Source organism: Phasianus colchicus, chromosome 33 (assembly GCF_987193195.1).
Source record: "Phasianus colchicus chromosome 33, bPhaCol1.hap1.1, whole genome shotgun sequence".
Lineage (NCBI taxonomy): Eukaryota > Metazoa > Chordata > Aves > Galliformes > Phasianidae > Phasianus > Phasianus colchicus.
The window spans coordinates 818,945-841,588 of NC_143468.1; the positions used below are offsets into that span (position 1 = coordinate 818,945).

General features: G+C 63.7%; 2 protein-coding genes across 3 annotated transcripts; both read left to right on the plus strand.

Moving 5' to 3' along the window:
• The first annotated feature begins 1,068 nt into the window (after window positions 1–1,068).
• Window positions 1,069–3,858, plus strand: LOC116235260 (inhibin beta E chain-like). The gene is made up of 2 exons (XM_031603284.2): window positions 1,069–1,435; window positions 2,374–3,858. Exons 1-2 carry the CDS (start codon window positions 1,147–1,149, stop codon window positions 3,132–3,134), a joined length of 1,050 nt encoding a protein of 349 aa, XP_031459144.1. The 5' UTR covers window positions 1,069–1,146; the 3' UTR covers window positions 3,135–3,858.
• Window positions 3,859–4,993: 1,135 nt separating this feature from the next.
• On the plus strand, window positions 4,994–21,990 carry GLI1 (GLI family zinc finger 1). 2 transcript variants are annotated; one of them, XM_090128459.1, is made up of 14 exons: window positions 4,994–5,376; window positions 11,665–11,770; window positions 12,008–12,096; window positions 13,661–13,828; window positions 13,948–14,043; window positions 14,494–14,689; window positions 14,917–15,079; window positions 15,168–15,269; window positions 15,394–15,534; window positions 16,100–16,249; window positions 16,562–16,726; window positions 17,224–17,472; window positions 17,578–17,857; window positions 18,820–21,990. In XM_090128459.1, exons 4-14 carry the CDS (start codon window positions 13,732–13,734, stop codon window positions 21,033–21,035), a joined length of 3,855 nt encoding a protein of 1,284 aa, XP_089984585.1. In that variant the 5' UTR covers window positions 4,994–5,376; window positions 11,665–11,770; window positions 12,008–12,096; window positions 13,661–13,731; the 3' UTR covers window positions 21,036–21,990. The 2 variants fall into 2 exon arrangements, with proteins under 2 accessions (XP_089984585.1, XP_031459069.2); XM_031603209.2 differs by lacking the exon at window positions 4,994–5,376 and adding an exon at window positions 6,070–6,744.
• The last annotated feature ends 654 nt before the right edge of the window (window positions 21,991–22,644 follow it).

The following is a 22,644-nucleotide window of genomic DNA, read 5'->3' on the forward strand; positions in this document are numbered from 1 at the left end:
GTGCTGTGAGTCCGGAGGAGCCCTCAGCCCCAGGGGGTGAAGCAGCACCGCCACCAACTTGGGGGAAGGGGAAAAATGTGGGGAGGGCACCTTTCCTGCATGCTGGGGTAGGGGTAGGGATTGGGATAGGGATAGGGATAGGGATAGGGATAGGGATAGGGATAGGGATAGGGGTAGGGATAGGGGTAGGGATAGGGGTAGGGGTAGGGATAGGGGTAGGGATAGGGGTAGGGATAGGGGTAGGGATAGGGGTAGGGATAGGGGTAGGGATAGGGGTAGGGATAGGGGTAGGGATAGGGATAGGGATAGGGATAGGGATAGGGATAGGGATAGGGGTAGGGATAGGGATAGGGGTAGGGGTAGGGGTAGGGGTAGGGGTAGGGGTAGGGGTAGGGATTGGGGTAGGGATTGGGGTAGGGATTGGGGTAGGGACAGGGATAGGGATAGGGATAGGGGTAGGGATAGGGGTAGGGATAGGGGTAGGGGTAGGGAGAGGGATAGTGGTAGGGGTAGGGGTATGGATAGGGACAGGGATAAGGACAGGGACAGGGGTAGGGATAGGGATAGGGGTAGGGGTGGGATAGGGGTAGGGGGGGCTGTGGGTGTCCTCCTGTGTACGACAGCCGTGTGGTGTGCATGGAGGCCATGCCTGGGCTGGGGTCATTCCCATAAGCTCTACAGTGCCCCACTGGGGGCTGCGTGGACCCCCCCCTTCCCCCCCCCATCTCCATCCCCAGGCAGATGCTGAGCTGGGAGCACACGGTGTGTGCGTGCGTGCAAACCCCACGTGCACAGACCTCCACGCACACCCCATGAGCGCACACACGTGTGCACCCCCGTGCACACCGTTGCCCCCCCTCGGCAGGAACACAGCAGAGGAACCCAGGAGGGGGGTGGGGGGGGGGGTTGGGGGCCGTGTGAAACCTCCCGGAGCCCCTTCCCCGGAGCCTCCCCCCCAACCTCACCGCGGGGGTGGGGGGGGGGGGGTTAATCCCGGTAATCCCCCGCCCCGGCCGTGCCCGACGGGACGGGCGGTGCTCCGTCCAATGGCGGGGGGGCTGCGGGTCCGCCCCCGTTCGCAGGTGCCCAAAGCGGGTGGCGGCGGCGCGGCAATTCCGTTCCGTTCCGGTCCGTCCCGTCGGTTCGATGGCGACGCGCTGCGCGCTCCCGTGGCTGCTCGCCGCTGCGGTGCTGTGCGGGGCGGCAGAACGGTGCCCGTCGTGCGGGGCCGAAACGGAACGGCGGCTGTTGGAAGAAGCGGCCAAACGGCAGCTGCTGGACGGGCTGAGGCTCCGCGAAAGGCCACGGATCGCCCACGCCGTGCCGCGCGTCGCCGTGGCTCGGGCGCTGCGGAGGCTGCAGGCGGACGGGCCCCGACGTGGTGACCCCCCCGAGGATGAGAGGAGCTTCGAGATCATCAGCTTCGCGGAGGAAGGTGGGTGCGGGACCCCAGTGTGGGTGCGGGACCCCATTGTAAATGTGGGACCCCAATGTGGGTGCGGAACCCCACTGTAAGTGCAGAACCCCACTGTGGGTGCGGGACCCCAATGTGGGTGCGGGACCCCATTGTAAATGCAGGACCCCACTGTGGATGCGGGACTGCCCGGGATGCGCAGCCCCGAGCACCGCAGCGCTGTTCTCCCTCCCCTCCCCTCCTCCCCCTCCCGGGTCCTCGCGGTGGGGTGGGGGTGTCCGGGAGGGCTCAGCCCGAACTGGAATGGAACCGTCGGTCCGTGACCCCCGGCACTGCTCGGAGGGGCTCAGATGACACAGACGGACCCCCTCTACCTCCCCTTCTCCCCCCACCCCGTGCTGCTCCCCTCGGGGATCCCTGTGGCACTGCGATGTCCGTGTGTCCCCCCACGCGATGGATGAGGACAGCGCGGCGGTAGGGAGGGGACTGAAGGGACGCTCTCGTGTGCACAGAATCCTCGGCTTGGATTTATGGTGGCCGGGGAGGGGAGGGGGGTTTGGGGGGGGGGTGAGGACAGAGATGGTGGAGGGCCAGAGGGATTGGAGCTGAAGGGGATGGGGGTTGTAAGGGGATGGGGGCTGTAAGGGGATGAAGGGCTGCAGGGACGGGAACGGTGCCCCGAAGCAGGGCTGCAGGGCCGGCCGGGGGAAGGGACAGCGTTAGGATCAGGGCAGGGCGTCCCCCGGTGTCCCCCTCTGTGCCCGTTCCATTGGGCAGAGTGGGACGGTTCCCTCATAAAGCAACACGTGGACAAACGCGCAAAGTGCAGCATCCTCGGGGAGGGGCGGGACGGACCGAAGGACGGAGGTGGGGAGGGGGGCGAGGCGGGGGGGGTGGGTTGCGGGTGGGATCTCAGCCCCGTGGGCGCACCGCTCACCCCCTGCCCTCTCTCCCCGCAGAGCCCACGTCCTCCCCGGGCACAGTGCTGCGCTTCCACCTCTCCCCCCCTCCGGATCAGGACGTGCGCGTTGTTCAGGTCCAGCTGTGGCTTTACGTCCGCGTTCCTCGCGGCGCGGTGACCAACGTCACCCTCAGCATCTCCCTGCTGGAGGGGCACGGTGACGTCGGGGGGGAACGGCGCGTGTTGCTGAGCGCACGGCGGCTGAGCGCTCGGGGCAGCGGCTGGAGGACCTTCTCCATCCTCCCCGCCTTGCGCGGCTCCTTCGGGGCGGAGCGCGGAACCGTCCGGCTGCACCTGCAGAGCTCCGGGGACGGCGGAGGTTTCGTCACCGCCTCCAACGCCACGCAGCCCCGTCAGCCCTTCTTGGTGGCCTCGGCGACGTTGCGGGACCCGGAGCATCGCGTGGTCAAACGCAGCCTGAGATGCAGCCGCGACTCCGCTCTGTGCTGCCGCCGGGATCACTACGTGGACTTCAGATCCATCGGTTGGAACGATTGGATCATCAGCCCCGAGGGTTATCAGCTCAATTACTGCGTGGGGCAGTGCCCGCTGCACGTCGCGGGCAGCCCCGGTATGGCTTCGTCCTTCCACAGCGCCGTGCTCAGCCTGGTGAAAGCCAACAACGTGCGCACGGCCGCCCATTCGTGCTGCGTCCCCACGCGTCGCCGCCCCCTCTCGCTCCTCTACTTCGATCGCAACAGCAACATCGTCAAAACCGACATCCCCGATATGATCGTGGATGCGTGCGGGTGCAGCTGATGGAGGCAGCCCTGGGATCCCCCCGCATCCAGGACTGCCACGGGGAGACCCCCAACCCCTTCCCCCCCACCCCCCGGACTGCGGTGCGATGGAGGGAGCGGGGAGGGAGCGGCTCCGTTCCCACCGGAGTGGGGCTGAAAGGCTTTTGTTGCTCCTCTGCCCCACTGCTGCAAATGTGGGCTGGCTTTGGGGTCAGGGAGCGATGCACTCACGGCCCTAAAAGCTGAGGGTGAGGGGGGTGATGCTGCCAAGAGCCCTAAAAGCACAGTGGTGAGATGCTGCCCTCAGCCCCAGGAGGATGCAGAGCTGTGTGTGGGGTTTCTCTCCCCTCCTAGCCCCATTCCCCACGTGTGCAAACCCCACGTGTGTGTGTGTGTGTGTGAACCCCCCACACACACTCAGCTCCCTCCCAGCCCAGTTTCTCCCACACGGAGCTCCTGGTCACACTTTGCCTTTGAGGCCGCACTAAAGATGGAGACACGAAGACACAAAGTTTTGCACCTCCGGTTTTGCAGCCATCACCACTTCCCCACAGAGGTTTCTGCAGCCGTAGGGACCCCCCCGGGGCTCTGCTCTCTCTCCTGCCCCCCCACATCTCCACCACAGAACCCACTCTGCCTTCGCTTTCTGGTGCTCATGTGTGCAGTGCATCCACGCGCTCCGTGCTTTTAATTTATTTTCCCACTTTGGTGCAGCTTTCCCCAATAAATGGGTGGAGATGCGATGCCCGGGCTCTGTCTGACTGCTTTCTCCTGACACCACCTGCACGAGGAGGGGAGGACGATCCCAAATCCATCCCCCAAACCTTGGGACTCCACCACAAATAGCAGAGCCCCCCTCCACATCACCCCTCATTGACCTCCCCGATCCCACAGCTCCCCACACATCACCCCACGACCCCTCTCCTCCCCACAGCATCCCACCACAGCCCAGTGATGCCCAGACAGGTGGGGAGCATCGCACGCAATGTGGGGTAGGGGAGATCCTGGGGCGGGAGGCGATGCCCTCCTCTCATTCCTCCACGATGCCACCGGGCCACCCTGGGTCCTCGTTGTGCAAGCGCCGCTCAAAGCTCACCGTGGGGCCGTTTTATCTGGGAACAAACCCACTTGGCCCCGCGCTGGGGCGGACAAAGGGCAGCTTTCATCAGCCACGCATTGCGGGCAGCCCCCCAAGGGCTGTGGGGCAGCACGGCCACGGCGCACGCTCCCCAAAATGACCCTATAATGGGCAGAGCTGACCCCCCTCCCTCCCTCTCCCCCTCCTTATCCGATGCTTCGGCCTTTGGGGCACACGTGCGCGCTGCTGATGAAGCAATGCCATGCAGGTGCTGAGATGCAGGTGTGGGGTCGGGGTGAGAACGTGGAGATTTGTGCTCTCCTTTCTCCCAGCCGCACTGCAGACTGGGGCAGCACCCCCTGCGGGTGCTGAGAGAGATGCAGATACGGGTTTTGGGGTGGGCACGCGTGGATCCGCGGTCTCCTCGCTCCCACCCTGCAGCATCCCAGCTCTGCTTTTCCTTTCCCTGCAGCGCGGATGCTGCACGGCCCGGTGCTGACTCACTGACACACTGACATGCTGACCCACAGTGAGTGCAGGGCTGGGGGTACCTCTCAGCCCTTAATCCACGTGGATCATCCCACCCCGCTCTGAGCCGCTTTGACTTTCCTAAATGGGAGGGCGAGATTATCTGGGGTGGGGGCGGGGAGGGGTCTGTGCCGTGCTTCCCTTTCTACGGGCTGCCCTGGGTCTGGTGGGTGAGCGTCACCCCACGGGAAGGGGCAGTGGGGGGGTTTGGGGTAGGGAGGGGGTGCGCAGCGCTGCCCCACACCGTGCACAGGGCTGGGGGGGTTTCCTGCTGGCTTCACCGGGGTCACTCAGCTCAGGAGCAAAGCTGCTCAGCCCCTGAAGCGCATTACGAAACGGCACGGGGGGGCCACTCTCACTGCACCCACCACCTTGGCACTGGATTGGGGCTGATCTGCGGGGAGCAATCGGCCCACAGGGACCCTCTGGCGGCCCTCCCTTTGTGCAGGACGGATCTCCACCCCCCGCACCCAGCGGGCACCGTCAGCGCGGTCGGGTGGGGGGCAGCAGGTGGGTGATGGGAGGGGAGTGGGAAACTGAGGCACGGAGCTGTGTTATGGCCGCTGTGTCCTGCAGGGGTGCCATACGGTGCGGGGAGCGCGGTGCGTGCTGACACACGGGGACGCGGGGAGGACAAGGATCCCTAATGCGGAGGGTAATCCCACTCGGAGGCCACGGGGTCAGCAGCAGCACGCAGCTCCGGCACCTTCGAGAGCGCAGTGGGGACGGGGAGTGATGGGGTGGGAGTGGGCATCGCCACGGTGCCGTGCTGGGTGCCACCTGGGGGGCTGTGAGTGTCTTTTAGGGTGCCGATCCCCCACAGAAGGGCACGTGGGGCTCAGGGTGGGCTCTGGGGAGGGGGAATAGGGGCTGGGGGCTGGGGGCTGGGGGAAGTCGTGCTGTCTGTCCCATCCCCCCCCCCCGCGTCGTGCCCTGCTGGCACTGCCACACGCTGTCACGTTCTGCCTGGGAGCGGGGGGCAAAGGGCACCTTCCCCGAAATAGCTGCGCATCGGGACGGCGTTGTGACACCGCCGTGGCAGCACATGGGGACCAACCTTCAGTGCAAACAAACAGCAAAGGGACGCGGCCCCGAAGGGAAAGTGCCCCCCCAGGCGGGGAAATCACCTCCCCAACCCGGCGACCCTCACCTCTGCTCCCCCCCCCCCCCGAGCCCCCATCGTTGCGGTGCCGCCGCTGCAGCCACCCCGTCCATCACGTGCACACGGGGGGGTGTGGGGCACACGGGGCCATCGCAGCCCCCACCGGGGGGGGCACGGGGCTGTGGGACCTCCGTGCTCGGTGTAGAGGGGGGGGGGGGGGCTGCAGGACTGGAGCCCCAACTGCAGCCTGACCGTGTGGGCAGAGCGGGGGGTGAGGGGGGGTCTCATCCCTTCCAGGGTTTGAGGTCAGGGCTGGCACCTGGCATGCTGTGCACGTGTGTGTGCGTGCGTGCGTGTGTGCAAAGCCACGTGTGTGCACGTGTGCGGGGGTCCCGTGCACGGGGTGCTTTGTGCGCACTGTGTGTGCACTGTGCGTGCACCGTTGCACAGATGTGATCGCTGTGAGCGTGCCAAGCGTGTGCCCGGATCCTTTTCACACCTGGGTCGGTGCACGGGTGCACGGACCCGTTGCACACGCACACACGCGCACACTCACACACGTGGGATGGCCCCGCGCGTGTGCAGGGCCGCGCGTGCCCGATCCACCCCGGGTTTTCGGAGTGACCGCGGCGCTCCCGGTTGGGGTCCCGAACGCTGCTCCGCTCCGCCGCCGCCGCCCGAAGTTGAATCCCGCAGCTCCGCCGCTTTTCTGCCCCGGGACGCGCCGCCCCCGCGGGGTCCCGCAGCGCTCGGTGTGGGCGGACCGCGATTCCGGGCCCGGTGGGGTTCGGGGGGAGAGGGGCCGTCCGTCCCGTCTAACCCTGAGCTCCGGGATCCGCCCCGCCGGGAACCGAACCGCACCGGGACCGAACCGAACCGCATAGCGACGCACCGGGACCGAACCGCCGCCGCCGGCCGGAGGTAGGGATGCGGGGCTGCGAGCGGGGCTCGGGCCGAACGGAGCTCCCACGCCCTCGCGGTTTCGGGGGGGTGGGCAGCGCCGTGCCCCCCCACGGGGCTGGGGCAGGGATGGGGCGGTCGGGGCGGTCCGGATCCCGGCTGTTTCGCATCCCCGGTACCGGAGAGGGGCAGGCGCTGCCTCGGCCCCCCCGGTGACGCAGCGCCCGCGGGACGGTCCCGGGGCTCCTCGAGCCGTACGCGGGGCTGCTGCAGGGTCCTGACCCCCCCCCCCTCCCCACCCTTGAGCCTTTTGGACTCCTTTGGGTCAGTTTGGGTCACTTTGGGTCACTTTGGGCCACTTCAGCCGCGCACGGTGCCGCCCCTCGAGCTCCACAGCCCCGAGCATCCCCCGGGCCGGGGGGTCGGTGATGGCACGGGGGGGTTCCCCGGGGGGCTGCGCTGCTCCCCCCTCCAATGCAGAACACAGCAGGGCCATAGAAACCTCTGTGCCCGGACCCCCACCCCCACCCCCCCTCCCCAGTCTGCGGGAGGGCAGAGCTGCTTCCCCACCCACATCGTGGAGCACTCAGCCTGGGGTCGACCCGCCCTTCTGGGGGTGCATTGAGTGGGGGTACCCCCGAGCCCCCCATCACTCCGAGCTGCCACTGGCAATGGCCCCGATGCCTGCTGTGCCCCCACTGCTGCCTCCCTTTTGCCCCCCCCAAGGAGGGCTGGGTTGGGAGTTGTAGCTCCCATCAGCCCCAATTTGGGGTCCGGGCTTAAGGATGCTGGTACCCCCTGCTTAGGGATGCTCAGGAAATGTTTTTCCATAGAATTGTGCCTCCTGTGCTGAAGCGCCCAACGTTGGGCCCTGCGCGCACTGTGGGGGGGGGGGGGGAGAGGGAGCAGGGGGTCCTGAGCTGGGATGTGGGGCTGAGAGATGTGGGGCAGCAGCAGACGTGGGGCAATGGCACATGTGGAGCAGGGAGAGGTGGAAGTGACCGCACTGTGGGTTTGGTGTGGGGCAGCAGGGGGAAGGGAGGAAGAAGTGGATGGATGGCGCTTCTCCTCCAGAAACTCAGAGCCAGGAGCAGCTCTGTGTGCAGTCTGTGGGGCAGGGGGTGGCAGAGCACTGCTGTGTGTCCCCCCACCCCCCCTGTGCTGCTGTGGGGCATTACGGGGTCTCTGCATCGCTCCAGCTGTGTTGCTCCATGCCCTTCCCTGGGAGCAGCGAGGGTCTGTGGGGCTCAGCCCAATCCTGACTGTCACCAAGGACGCTGGGGCTGCTTTTTGCCTTCCTCCATAAGCCCCCTTCCTGCCCTCCATCGGTGCTGATGTGGGTGCGTGGTGGTTGGTCTGAGCAGCAGCAATCTGCACCCAGAGCATCCCTGGGTGCATGTGTGAACCCAATGCGTGCACGCACACCTGTGGGCACGTGTGTGTGCACGCACCCGTGTGCACTGCACAGTTATCTACCCTTGCGTTCCTGGGTCCGCGTGCCTCAGTTTCCCCTGCTATCTCCTCCAGCTGTGCAGAGGTCCTGGGGATGTGACACATAGCAAAGGTTGGATGGGTTCTTAGTGAGCACCGTCAGTCCTCGTGGGGCACCACAGCCCTCCAAAAGCTGCAGAATAACAGCGGGAACAGCTGATAAAATAGCTGCCACGGAGTTGGGAACCAGCAGCAAAAACACCGCGTCGGGTTTCAGCTTCCGGGGCTGAGGATGGGGCAGGGCTGTGTGAGTGCCCCAGATGTGGGGTGCAGACCCTCACACCCCCCCTGCCCCCCAAAACCTCCACTCCTGGTGCAGGGGAGCACGGCTGTGGCTGATGGGGTGGATGGGAGGGCCGCTCTATGGGCTGGGGGGGCAACTCTATGCATTGCAGGGCAGCACCTTTAATGCTTTAACAACCCCCCTGAGCATCCTCACACCCCAACCCCAAGGAGTCCTTTAGGATGGAGCTGTGCAGTGGGGACGGCTCAGGGTGACCCGAGGACACACATCACCCACTGCCCCACCTCCTGCTCCGGGGGTGTCCCGCTGTGTAGTGCCAGGTGGGGGGCGATGCCGTGGGGAGGGGCTGCCCCATGACTCAGGGCTGGACGTTTATGGCTCCCACATGTTCCATTTCGCCGTTTCCCTCCAGCGCCACGAAGGGGGAAATATAAAAATTCCTCCAACGGCCGCTGCTGTGTCTGTGCTCTCCTCACCCCAAAACCTCCCCAACCCCCCCCCCCTTCCCCAACCCCTCCCATGGACCCCATCCCGGGGCAGGGATGTGGCTCTACGGAGCAGCGTGCAGGGGTGGGACGTGTGGGGCCAAAGCAAACAGGGACCACCTATTGAGCATCGCTGCTCGAGCCTGGGGGCTGCCCCATAGGGGGCACAGAGCTGTGAGCCCCCCCCCTGCAGCCCCCCTGCCCTCAGGTCACCTGGAGTGTGCACACACGTGTGTGAGCTCGTGTGAGCGTGTCAGTGCACGGTCCCCGGTGGGTGTGGATGCATGTGGGAGTGAGGGGCTGGGATGGGGTATGTGGGGACGTGGTGTATGGGTGGGGGGGGGCCGTGGGTTGCTCGGGGATGGGGGGGGGCCTCAGCCCCCTCATGGGATGGCGATGCGTGCGGCAGAGGAGGATTTTGGTGTGGGATCGATGTGCCAAAGGCTGGAGGAGGTGAAAGGAGTGGGGATGTGTGTCCTGGTGGGAAGCTCTGCCTCTGCCCCTGCAGCCGGCACAGCTCCAGCCTGGGGACCACCGTGGGATGAGCTCTGCATCGCACACCCACCCGCCCGGGATCGTGACCCCCCCACCGTCCCCTTTCAGAGCCCCTGAACCCGAAGCGATGCGCTTTGAGGGCGCAGCATTGGGGTCGGTGTGGGGCTGTGAGCGGTGCCTTTGCCGGGGATGGAGGAGGAATCGGTGCCGGGGTGGGCAGGAGGAGCTGCTTCCAGGGGGGATGGGAGGTGGGGAGGGGGGTGGGGGCTCCGCGGGGACTGGGACACAACCCCATGGGCTGGGATCTCACGGCACAGCGGCGTGTCGCTCCCCATCGCTGCCCCCCGGCCCCGCAGCTTTGCACGTGTGCGTCTGCAGAGCTGCTCTGTGCGTGGGGGGGCAGATCAATGCGTTCAGCCCCACAGGGTTAAACCAATCGGGCACGCAGCTGACCCCGGGGTCGCAGCACCGGGGCTGTGGGATCGGTGCTGTGCTGAGTGCAGGGCCTTGGGCAGGGGGGGGGGGTCCCAGCCCCTGCACCGGGGAGGGAGGGGGGATGACGACGTGCAGTGGGGGTCCTGGGTGCTCTGCCCGCTGCTCTGACCCCCGCCTTGTTCCTTCACCCCACGGCACTTTGGGGTGGTTGGGGTGGATGGTGCAGCATCACCCCTTCAGCGCACACACGTGGATGTGCACGAGCACTCGTGCAAACGCAGACACGTGTGGGTGCTTGCACACAACCCCCCCCCCCCAAACAACAACAAAAAAGAAAGTACCCCGGCGCACACACGTGCACACACACCACACACACACACGGCCAAGTGTGGGCTCACACACGCAGGCAGCAGCGCACGCAGGGTCCCTCCCCCGGACCCCCCACGCCGGGCGCTGTGATGGATTGTGCCACACACAGCTCCGCCGGGATGGGATGGCTGCGCTAATCCAGCCCTGACATCACATTCCTCCGCTGTGGGGCTCCGGGGTTGTTAACCCTGCCAGGGCTGCGCTGGGGCTGGGGGTGCTGGGGATGGTGCTGAGCCCCCCCACCCACTCTTCTCCACCCCCCAAATCGTCCTTCCTCCAGGTTCAGCTGCAGTGGGTGCAGCTCTGCCCTTCTCCTATGGGCGCCTGCTCCTCTGCGCCCGCTCCTCTGCCTCCCAGCCCTTTCCCATCCCTCCATCCCTCAGCGCCGTGGGCCGCGGTGCCCCTTTGCCCCCTTTTTCCCTTCCCCCCCCCTGCCCCGTTCCCCCTGTCCTCCGCAAACTGGAGCCAGATGACAGCGATCAGACGTGTTTGCAGGAAAAAAAAAAAGGGAAAAAGCAGAAGGGGGGGCTGGGGGGAGAACCGGTCCCAATCCCCTTCTGCGCGGCATTGCTGCGCCCGGAGCCAGCCCTGCTCCGGCTGCTGGCTGCGATCCGTGTTTTCTTGGCAGAGGAGAGCAGGAATGTGTTTCAGTTTGAGTTTCTTGGCAAGAGGCGGCCGGGGAAGATTCCCTCCATCCCGCCTGCGCCCTGCTCTCAGATTTATGCCCATGGGCTGCGACTTGGGTGGGCCGCGGCGGCGGCGGCGTTGGGGAGGGGAGAGTGATGATGGGGAGGGGGGAGAGGGGGGGATGACGGGATGGATCCCATTGGCTCCCTGTGTCCCCCCAGCCCCGCTCCGGATTCCCCAGTTTGGAGGCTGCTGGGGTGCGCGGTGTCCCCCCAGACCCCACGGGGAGCATCATACAGCTGGGGGCCCCCATCGCCCCCCCATTGCTTGGTACTCTGAAGCCCTCCCTGCTGCCCAGACTGGGGGTGTTCTGTGACCCCCCCCACAGGGTGGGGGGAGTAGTGGGGAGCTGCTCCCAGCCCTCCATGCAGGGCATGGCACACGACGCTGGCAGTTATGGGGCAGCAGGGATGTGATCTGCCGCGTGCCCGCGTGCCCCCCGTGTGCACTTGGCTCCGTGCTCGTGCAAACCCGTGCACACGTGTATGGATCCCGTGTGCGTGCTGTGCGCCGTTGCACATGTGCTCTGCATGTCAGGGGGTGCTGGGGGGCCGTGCCCGTGCTGCGTGTTGCACGTGATGTGACACGCACACACGTGGGCTTGGTGTGAACACCGCATCCCCCCGGTTCCCCTTGGGGGGGGGGGTGGTCTGGAGGAGTCTCATGAGCGCCCATGAGCTGCAGCAGGGGAAGCAAAGCATCCCGAGTGCCTCACCCTGTGTCCCCCCACCCCAGGTGCAGGAGCTGCAGAAGGGATCCAGCACTGCTGCACCCTGACGAGACCTGAGTGCTCTTCATGCAGACAGAAGCCCAGCAACCACGGTGACACACGTGTGTACATGTACGTATGTGTGCAAACATGTTTGCACTTGCGTGTGAGATCTGCGCACCCACGTGAGCACGCGGTTTGCATCTGCACACAGGTGTGTGCGTGCTCACGTGTGCAGGTGGCTGCACGTATGTGTATGTGCAAACGTGTTCATGCACCTGCACACGTCTGCACACACGTGTACTGCAGGAAGCTGTGCTTGCCTCCACGAAACATTTCTTTGAGGATCTCCCACCCTCTCTTTGCCAGATGCTGCACCTGGGGTAGGGGCAACATGAGGGGCGTCCCTTGGAGCTGCTCCCCCCATCCGTGCTGCACGGCGCGGGCGCAGCACACAGGTAAGAGCCCCCCGTCCTCCCCCCGTCTCCTCCATTTCCTCCTCCTGCTTTTCCCTTTGCTGCCCCCAGCCCCACCACCGTGCTGCCCTGCTGGCCCCCCCTCCATTCTTCCTGCCTGACACTCTCACAAAGCCCCTAGACAAGCTTTCAAAGGGGCAACTCATGCGGAAGAATCGCTGCCCCCCTCACCCCTGTGCTCCCAACGCAACCCAGCTCTTTCCCAGCAGGGTGAGGGGCTCCCGCTCCCCCAGCCCCCTTCTTTGGGGCAATTCCTCCGCGGGGGAGGTGGAGGGGGCCTTGTAAGCAGTGCCACCCACGTGCGCCTGTTCCCCCGCTCCTTGGTTGTTTCTCTCGCAAACCCATGGGGTCCTGGGGCAGGACGGAGGGGGCAGAGCTGTGGGCTGGGAGCTGGTGCTGAGGCCGTGGGTGGAAATGGGCTCCAGGCTGCAGGCAGGGCTGAGCCCCATGGGCTGTGTAGGTGGGACGGGGCAGGGTTTGGCCCGCAGGCAGGGCGGGGAGCCACGGGCAGGGCAGGGCTCCGAGTGATCTGCAGCCCTGATGCCAGCCTGGGTCCATCAGCCAAGAGCGGCTCCATCCATCCATGCCTTCGATTCTTGTTGCAGCTGTCTTGTTGCAATTTTGACAGGCTGGGAAACTGGATCGTTTTTAAGGCCCTTTTTCATCTAAATCTGTACCAGAAAGGGAGGGATGCGGGCTCTGCGTGCTGCCCTCCCCCGGCAGCAGCCCCTGCTCCCTTCCAGGTGCACACCGTGAGCCCCAGCTGTTGGTTACACCTGTGCACCGTGCGGGAAGCTGCCCTGGTCCTGGGGAGGAGGGGAGTCACAGAATCACAGAATGGCCAGGGTTGGAAGGGACCTCAAGGATCATGAAACTCCAACCCCCCTGCCACACGCAGGGCCACCAACCTCCCCATTTGATGCTAGACCAGGCTGCTCAGGGCCCCATCCAACCTGGCCTTGAACGCTTCCAGGGACAGGGCATCCGCTGCCTCTCTGGGCAGCTGTTCCACTGCCTCACCACTCTCTCTGTAAAGAATTTCCCCCTGACGTCCAACCTCAATCTCCCCTCCCTCAACTTAAAACCATTTCCAATTTAATACCAGCCCAGGCTGCCCATCCAACCTGCCCTTCAACACCTCAGGGATGGACGGGGCATCCACAGCCTCCCTGGGCAGCTGTTCCAGCACCTCACCGCTCTCATAGCACAGAACTGCTATCTGCTCCCAGCTGGGCAGCAGCAGGACGCCCTACGAGGGGCAGGCAGACAGGAGTCCCATGGCCGTTGGGTCCGTGGAGGTGTTCCATTGAGTTCTGTGCGCCAAACTGTGGGATGCAGGGCTGCTCCCCCAACCCCAGGGCTGCTCCCCCGAATCCTGGGCCTTTTGGCCGGGCACGCAGGGCTGTGTGTGGGCAGGGTGTGGAGGCCTCGGCCTGCGGGGCGCTGCGGCCTGCTCGGCCCCGAGGCCCGGGCGTTGCGTGCGCGGCGCTGCGGCGCCCCCTGCGGGCACCGCGCCTACGCAAGGCCGGGGCTTTGCTCTCCGCAGGCCTCGACCGGCGCCGGCCCCTCGGCGAGGAGCAGATGAGGCCCTGAAGGCTGGGCGGGCCCCGCTGTGCCATGTTCAACCCCGTTACGCCTCAGGGTCCCGGCTACGCCGAGCACTGCTGCCCGCGGCCATTGCACGGCCCCTCTGCGGGCACACCGGGGCTGCAAGGTCGGTCAGAGCTCCATTACACGGGCAGTGCCTGGGGTGGGCACCTGCCTTCAGTTGGAGGCTTGGTGGTCTCCCTCTCGCACCCTTCATCCTTTCTTTCCCTCCCTCCCCCCCCCCAGGACTCGATTTCTCAGTGTGCCATCAGCCCAACCTCGCCAGCAGTCACCATGGCTATGGGCTGGTGCCCGGCACTGAGCATCCGGGTGGTGCTGATGGTAAGTCCACGCTCCTGGGGGATGCGAGGCAGGTGAGGGGTTAATGAGGGCTTTGGGCATCTCCTAGGGGTGGTGCCAGCAGTGCTGAGAGCTGCTGGGGCTTCAGGGATCTCTCCTGCGATACAGTTGTTTCTATCAATAGGGAAATCTGTGTTGGCTCACGCAGGGGCTGGTGTTGGCCAAAAGGACTGGGCACTTACTTTGGGCCGGTATAGGTTGTAGAAAGGAGTTGGTGCGTGTCAAGGGCTTCAGATACCTCTTAGGGTTTGTGACAGGGAGGAGGGATGTTTCTGAGCTTTGCCACAGTCTGGAGCCAGCAGCCAGCAAGCTCCAGGTGCTCCTCCAGGCTCCAAAGCACCAGGCTTGTGTCCTTGGGGGTTACTTCAGTTGCTTCAGCCTTCCAGGACCCATTCTAAGAGGACTGCCCCCCACTCTCTGCCACCGTCCCAGGCTCGCGGTTCTCAACGCCCCGTGGTGCTGGCAAGCTGGGCAAGAAGCGGGCACTGTCCATCTCACCCCTGTCAGACTCCAGTGTCGACCTGCAGACGGTGATCCGCACCTCGCCCAACTCCCTCGTTGCCTTCATCAACTCCCGTTGCGCTTCCGCCAGTGGCTCCTATGGTCACCTCTCCATCAGCACCATCAGGTGGGCACCGGACTTCGACTCACTGGCGTGCAGACAGCCTCTGAGTGCAGCAACCTGAGTGCTGTTGCCCAGCTTGGGGAATGCCAGGGGCCAAATTGGGAGCAGTTATCCCAGAGTGGGAGGGCAATTAGGCTGGTGTGCTAGGCAGGAGTTCTGGGAGCTCAGATCCCTGCCTAAACTCCTGTCCTATGCTGGTGTCACCTGCATATCCCTTTTGCTCTTTGCAGTCCATCGTTGGGGTACCAGAACCCTCCGGGGCAGCAGAAGGGCCAAGGGCAACTGTTCAGCCACACTCCACCCCTGCCACCGTGTAGCTCCCACGAAACCCTGTCCTCCCGCCCAGGACTCCTACATCACACCCCGGCTCGTGGGACCCTCAAACACTGCCAGGTATGGGGCCGCAGGGATGCTGTGCGTCCCATATAATGGGTGGGCATCCTGCTGCTGACTGCTTTGCAATTTCCCCCTGCCACTGCAGCAGCTAAAGTTGGAGAGGAGCCTGAGTAGCCCTCTGACAGCCAAATATCCAGAGGAGAAATCTGAGGGTGACATCTCCAGTCCAGCCTCCACAGGCACACAGGTACTCCCCAGGCCTTTGGACCCTTCTGCTCCCAGCAGCTCCACGCTCTGCCCTGTGCCACTCCCAGGAGCAGGGAGGACACAGAATCATGCCTTGGAGTTCTCACCCGCTCACGATCCTCCAGGACCCCTTGCTGGGGATGCTGAGTGTTCGGGAAGACCTGGAAAAGGAGGATGGGAAACCTGAATTTGAGACCATCTATGAAACGAACTGCTACTGGGATGGCTGTGCCAAGGAGTTTGACACGCAGGAGCAGCTGGTGCATGTGAGTTAGGTCCTACCTGGGCGCCCTAGGTTCCTGAACCTGTGCTCGGGCCACTGGCTGACATGCCACTGTGTCAACCCATCGCTCCTGCTCAGACTGCCCTGTCTTGGGCTGAACCTCCAGCTCTCCCCACCACTTCTAGAACTCACCACACGGGTGAGCGGTGTTGGAAGGGAGGGAGATGCATCCTCCTCTTCACCTGGGCAAGTTCTTTGTGATCTTCCCATACTGTGTGCCAAGGGACACCACCCAGCCTGGCCTTCCTCACCCCTGAGCCAGCTCTCCCGAAGCTCTGGTGCATCCAAACTTCCTGCTTTCTTCTCTGTGTCTCCCTTCAGACACTCCATGACCCCTATATCTTCTCTTGGCCACCCCCCAGATAGCCCCCAGCCATTTCCAGTATCCCCCGCTTCCTCCACACACCATCTGACGTCTCTCTATTCCCCCAGCATCTCCCCCCCCCATCCCTCTCCCTCCATATCCACATTTTCCCACGTCTTCTCTTAATTTACCCCAATCCCCCTGACACTCAGTGCCCTCCCCCGTGATTCCCTCTTCTCCCCAGCACATCAACAACGAGCACATCCACGGGGAGAAGAAGGAATTTGTGTGCCACTGGGCAGCGTGCTCGCGGGAGCAGCGTCCCTTCAAGGCTCAGTACATGCTGGTGGTGCACATGAGGCGTCACACGGGCGAGAAGCCTCACAAGTGCACGGTGAGATGGAATGGTTTTGGTGGTTGTTTTTTTTTTTTTTTGCAGAGCTGAGGGTGGCGTATGGCACTGTGGGGGATTTGGAGGGTGGAAAATGAGGTGGGTTGGTGGGTAGCGTGGCAGCACGTGGTGCAATTTGGTCCAGGTGCCCAGAGCCCTGTGCTCAGTGGTGTGGCACAGCTGCACGTGGAGCCAGGGGGTGCAGGTGGGGTGCAGCGTGGCGTGGTACAGGTGAAGGGGCTGTGGGCGATGTGCTGTGGTCATGCAGGGTCTGTTTGGAGGTTGTGCCATGTTTTGCTCTGCTCTCCCATGCAGTTTGAGGGCTGTAACAAAGCGTACTCCCGTCTGGAGAACCTCAAGACACATCTGCGCTCCCACACGGGTGAGAAACCCTACGTGTGTGAACACGAGGGTTGTAACAAAGCCTTCTCCAACGCTTCCGACCGGGCCAAGCACCAAAACCGCACCCACTCCAATGAGGTACAACTGGAGCTCTGCCACCCTTTGGGTTCCCCTTAGGCTGCTCTGTTTCTCCCTGGGACTTTTTCTCATTAGATATGGAGGTTGGTGGCCCTGCATGTGGCAGGGGATAGGAGCTTAATGATCCTTGAGGTGTCTTCAAACCCAAGCCGTTCTATGATTCTTTGATTCCCTCCTCGCCCGATCTATTAGATCCCCAAGCTCCTTTCTTCTGAGGTTACCCACCAGGATCCCTTTATCCCTGTGCCATGCAGTGGAGCTCTGTCCTTATATTCTTCCTCTTTATGACCTCTAACACCCCACAAAGGGACTCAGTTTCTGGCCTTCCCACCCTCTGTTTCCTCAGCTCCCAGATGGAGAGGATGAGGAGGTGGTTCTGGTCTTTCGTTGGGAGGAATTTGGAATGGAATGAAATGCAATGGTTCCACTGGAAGGGACCTGCAAGGATCACGTCCAACCAATCCTAACCCCCTCCTTGCACCTTTTCTCCCCCACAGAAGCCATACATCTGTAAGATCCCGGGCTGCACCAAGCGCTACACGGATCCCAGCTCCCTGCGCAAGCACGTGAAGACGGTGCACGGCCCTGATGCCCACGTCACCAAGAAGCACCGGGGCAGTGTGGTGCCTGGCCATGCACTGCCTGCCTCCGGTGCACCCCAGGACATGAAGCAGGAGAAAAACACTAATGGCCCTGCAGAGATCCGGAAGGATGACAGCAAGCTGCTGGTGCCTGACTTGGCTTCGGTGAGGAGCCGGAGGTGGTGGTGGTGATGGTGCTGGAGTCAGTTTGCATCCCAGTTTGCATTAGTGGATATATGACCCTTTTTTTTCCTTTGGGTCCACCCCCAGAAGCCACAGCCCAGCCCTGGTGGGCAGTCATCGTGCAGCAGTGACCGCTCCCCCCTCGGCAGCACCACCAACAACGACAGCGGTGTGGAGATGACAGGCAACACGGGTGGCAGCTATGAGGATCTGTCCACGCTGGAGGATGTGGTGCCCGGGGAGCCCATGGGCACCTCGGGGCTGATGGCCCTCCAGAAGCTCGAGAACCTTCGCATTGACAAACTGAAGCAGATGAGGAAGCCATCGGCTACCAAGGGCCTGAATCTGCCAGCCATCCCCGGAGCTGGTGAGACCTCCTGGATGTGGGGCAGCCCATGTGGTGTGCAGCCAGGGAGGTGTTGGCACACACACTGGGAGCTGTGCCCCAGTTTTTACATGAGTCCTATAGAATCATTTCATATAATCATAGAATGGCCTGGGTTGAAAAGGACCAAGTTCCAACCCCCTGCTACATGCAGGGTCGCCAACCAGCAGCCCAGGCTGCCCAGAGCCACATCCAGCCTGGCCTTGAATGCCTGCAGGGTTGGAGCATCCACAGCCTCCTTGGGCAACCTGTTCCAGTGCCTCACCACCCTCTGGGGGAAAAACTTCCTCCTCATATCCAACCTAAACCTCCCCTGTCTCAGTTTAAAACCATTCCCCCTTGTCCTGTCACCATCCACCCTCACAAACAGCCATTCCCCCTCCTGTTTATGAGCTCCCTTCAAGTCCTGGAAGGCCACAATGAGGTCTCCCTGCAGCCTTCTCTTCTCCGAGCTGAACAAGCCCAGTTCCCTCAACCTTTCCTCATAGAACAGTTGCTCAGCCTTCTGATCATCTTAGTGGTCCTCCTCTGGACCCGCTCCAAGAGCTCCACGACCTTCCTATGCTTTTGGGCTCCAGGCCTGGACACAGCACTGCAGACGGTGCTTCACAAGAGCTGAGTAGAAGGGGACAATCACCTCCCTTTCCCTGCTGGCCACCCCTCTTTTAACACAGCCCAAAACACAACTGGCCTTCTGGGCTGCTCTCAAGGAGATCTTCCCCCAGTCTGTATCCATACCTGGGATCTCCCCGACCCAAATGCAGCACCCTGCACTTGGCCTTACTGAACCTCATTAGGTTTTCGTGGGCCCACTTCTCCAGCCTGTCCGTGTCCCTCTGGATGGCTTCCCTTCCTTCCAAAGCATCGACCGCGCCGCTCGGCTTGGTGTCATGCAGGCACTGGCCGTACGCTGGTTCTGGAGACATAACTCCTTTCTCTTCCAGGTCTGCCTGGAGATGTGCCCGGGGTCTGCGTGCCGCCGGCTGCGTCCCAGCGCCGCATCGCGGAGCTGTCAGCAGCAGAGCTGGCCGTTCCACCGAGCGAGCGCCGCAGCAGTGCCACCAGCACCATCAGCTCAGCCTACACCGTCAGCCGCCGCTCCTCCGCCGCATCCCCGTACCTGGTGGGGCCAAACCTGGCCGGCGAGGCGGGGACGATGCCGGGATGCTCGGATGGCTACGACTGCATCTCTCCGGATGAGCTGCGACGCTCCGGCAATGCCAATTGCAATGCCAATCCCTGCGGGGTGCTGCCGGGCGTGGGCAGCCTCACACCGGCTCAGTGCTACCGTCTCAAAGCCAAATATGCTGCGGCTACAGGTGGGCCACCCCCAACCCCACTGCCCAGCGTGGAGCCGCTGGGCATGGGCGGCCACGGCAGCTTGCCCGGGGACTGCCTCGAGCCGGCCGTGCCCTCCTTCTTTACAAACGGCTTGCTGCGAAGGCACAGCTCCAATGAGCACTACGTGAGCAGCCTTCACCCTCATCTCCTGCCTGGGAATGGTGTGAGGAGGGCCAGCGACCCGGCCCGGACTGCAGCCAACCCTCAGGCTGTGCCCAAAGTGCAGCGTTTTAAAAGCGTGGGGAACATGAATGCGCCGGGAGGGAGCAGAGCTGCCCTGCAGCCCCTGGGTGCTTCTGATGCCAACCTCCAGCACCGTGTCTTCTCCCCACGCCCACCCAGCATCAGTGAGAATGTTTACTTGGAGAGTGTGAACGCGGAGGGCCCCGCACCTGGCACGGAGTCTGGCTTGCTGGAAATGGACCCATTCTTGAACTACCCTGAGGAAAGCTTCCCGTGCCAGGGGGCCAACGTGCAGCTGCAGTGTGGGGGGCTGTATGGCGGCGCTCAGCGGACCCCGGGTGGGGGAATGCAGCTGAACCCAGGTGGGCACGGAGAGATGGAGGAGGGACTGCTGCAGCCTGAGTTCTCCCTCCCGCAGTGCCAGTTGAACCAGCACTTCCCCAGCCTGCGTGCTGGCAGCGGGACCGTGCTGCCTCAATGGGAGGAAGCCCCCCAAAGCAATCATCTGGAGCTGAGCTCCGGGCAGCCAGGTGTCAGTGCCATGGCTGAGACGCACTGCCACCGTCACACCGCTCTGTACCCGCCGCCCAGCCACTGCGTGCAGCACCCCAAACTGATGAGCACGTGCCAGGATGGTGGCTTTTCTGACGGGCACCGCTTGAACTGCCTGCAGATCAAATCTGAGCAGCGGTACTCAGCGCCTGCCCCGGCCCTCACTCTGTGCCAGAATGCCAAAGCCACGCAGCAGCCCGCGTTCAGCCAAGCCGTGAGCGGGTACCGGGCTGAGGAGCAGACACCCAGCAGCTACGTGGGCATGCTGAGCCCACGGGGAAGGAGAGCCCACACCCCCACTTTGCAGGCCAAAGAGGTGATGGTCCGCAGCTACGTGCAGGCACAGCAGGCTCTGATGTGGGGAGAGCCCCCCAAGGGTGGTGAGGCCGGCATGGGGCTGGGCACTGAGTCTGGGCAGTACCAGGGCGCGCACGCACCGCCCTACCTTGGCCCCAAATACTCTGGTTACCAGCCCAAAACGAATCACCTGCAGGGGCTGGTGGAGAACCCCCACCTCCTGAGCCCCCCATGCTTTAACCCTGAAATGGTGCCACATCCCCCCAGCGGTGCCAAGCCACCGGGCCACCAGAACAGCGTGGGCTATGGGGGCAACCTGGCAGAGCCCAACCCCTCCTATGAGGCAACGGGTGCCAACCCACAGCGCGGGCTGCGTCTGCCCCCAGTCCACCCTGCCCCCGAAGTGCCCAGTGACACATTGCTCTGCTACCCGGGCCAGGTGGGCAAAGGCAGCCACAAGCTTCAGGGTCCACCTGCTGCAAGCTGTGGGGGTCCTGGGCACTGCACTGGGAGCCTGGGGGGCAACAAAGGCAGCTCTTGCTTCTACCCAGACTCGGGGCAGCAGGCATTCAACAGCCTGGACTCGCTGGACCTGGAGAACACTCACCTGGACTTTGCTGCCATCGTGGAGGATGCAGAGAGCTCCACGCTCCTGCCCGGCCCCCCCAGCCCCACTGGGGGTCTCCTGCTGCCGGCACCCGGCGGTGCCAACATGGCTGTGGGTGACATGAGCTCCATGCTGAGCACTTTGGCTGGGGAGAGCCACTTCCTCAACTCCCTCTCCTGAGCTGGGGGGGGGTGGGAAAGAGGAGCACCTGGCCTGCAGGTGGGGTGTCTGCACAGGCCCAGATGTGGGGGCAAAGTGCCTTTGGGGAGAGGCATGGGGGTCCCCCACCTACCACAGGTGTGTGGTCTGGGGGGGGGGGGACACACCACACAGCCCTCCTTGGTCTGGGGGTGCCATGCTCCTCCGGGGGGGTTTTGCTGGGTGTGACACAGCAGACCTGTGCAGCCACAGTGTTGAAACCAAAGAGTTCCACCCCCCCCTCCCATCCCTGCAGGCAGCCCCCCCCTGCACCCCACGTTTTTGTTGTCCCCCTCAATGCCTTTGTTCTCACCCCCACCCTCCTTGCAGACACATCCCCACCTCCCATTGTTTCCAATGGATGGGAGAAGAGGAGGGATGGCAGGTGGGAGGGTTTCAGTGCCACCTGTGCCTCTGTATATAGTGTACATACATCTGTCTCCCTGTGCTCTATGGATCTTACCCTGAAGTCTTTTTTTCTGTTTGAAAAACAGTGCCCCCTGTCCTGCCTCCCACCCCACTCATTAAACCCTCTCAGGGGAACCGTGCTCCAGCAGCCCCACGTCCCTCCACCCCCCATCCCCACATCCCCACATCCCTCCATCCAGCCCTTCATCCAACCCTTCATCCCTCCATTCATCCCTCCATCTCTCCATCCCTCCATCCCCCCATCCCTCCATCTCTCCATCTCTCCATCCCTCAATTCTCCATCTCTCCATCCCTCCATTTCTCCATCTCTCTATCCCTCCATCCCTCCATTACTCCATCTCTCCATCTCCATCCCCCCATCCCTCTATCCCTCCATCCCTTCATTTCTCCATTCTTGCATCCCTTCATCCATCCCTTCATCCCTCCATGCATCCCTCCATCCCCGCACCCCGACACTCGGGTACTGACCTCGGGATGGGTCTCCTCTCCTCTCCTCTCCTCTCCTCTCCTCTCCTCTCCTCTCCTCTCCTCTCCTCTCCTCTCCTCTCCTCTCCTCTCCTCTCCTCTCCTCTCCTCTCCTCTCCTCTCCTCTCCTCTCCTCTCCTCTCCTCTCCCTTCCCCTCTCCCCTCCCCTCCTCTCCCCTGCTCTCCCCTCCCCTCTCCTCCCCTCCCCTCCCCTCTCCCCTCCTCTCCCCTTCTCTCCCTTCCCTCCTCTCTCCTCCTTTCCCCTCGTCTCCCCTCCGCTCCGCTCCGCTCGGCTCACAGCCGCCGCCCGGTGCCCGAATGCCGCATCGCAGCCGCATCGCAGCGGGGCGGCGGACCCCACCGGGGGGGGCTGTGCGGGGCCGTAGGGCGGAACTGGGAGCTTTGGGAGAGCCCTGCAGTGAATCGGGAGGGTGCTGGGAGTCGCACGGGGCGCAGTGCGGAGCCTTTAGGTGCCCCTTAGAGCACACCGAGGAGCTCTGGGGGTATTATGGGATGTCCTGGGGTGCGCGGGGGGATGCTTGGGGACCTCTAGGGTGTCCTACGGAGCACTGAGGAGCTTGGGGACTATTCTGGGATGCCCTAGGGTGCACGGGGGGTGTGCTTGGAGTCCTCTAGGGCACTTCGCAGAGCACTGAGGGGCTCGGGGAGTATTCTGGGATGCCTTAGGGTGCACGGG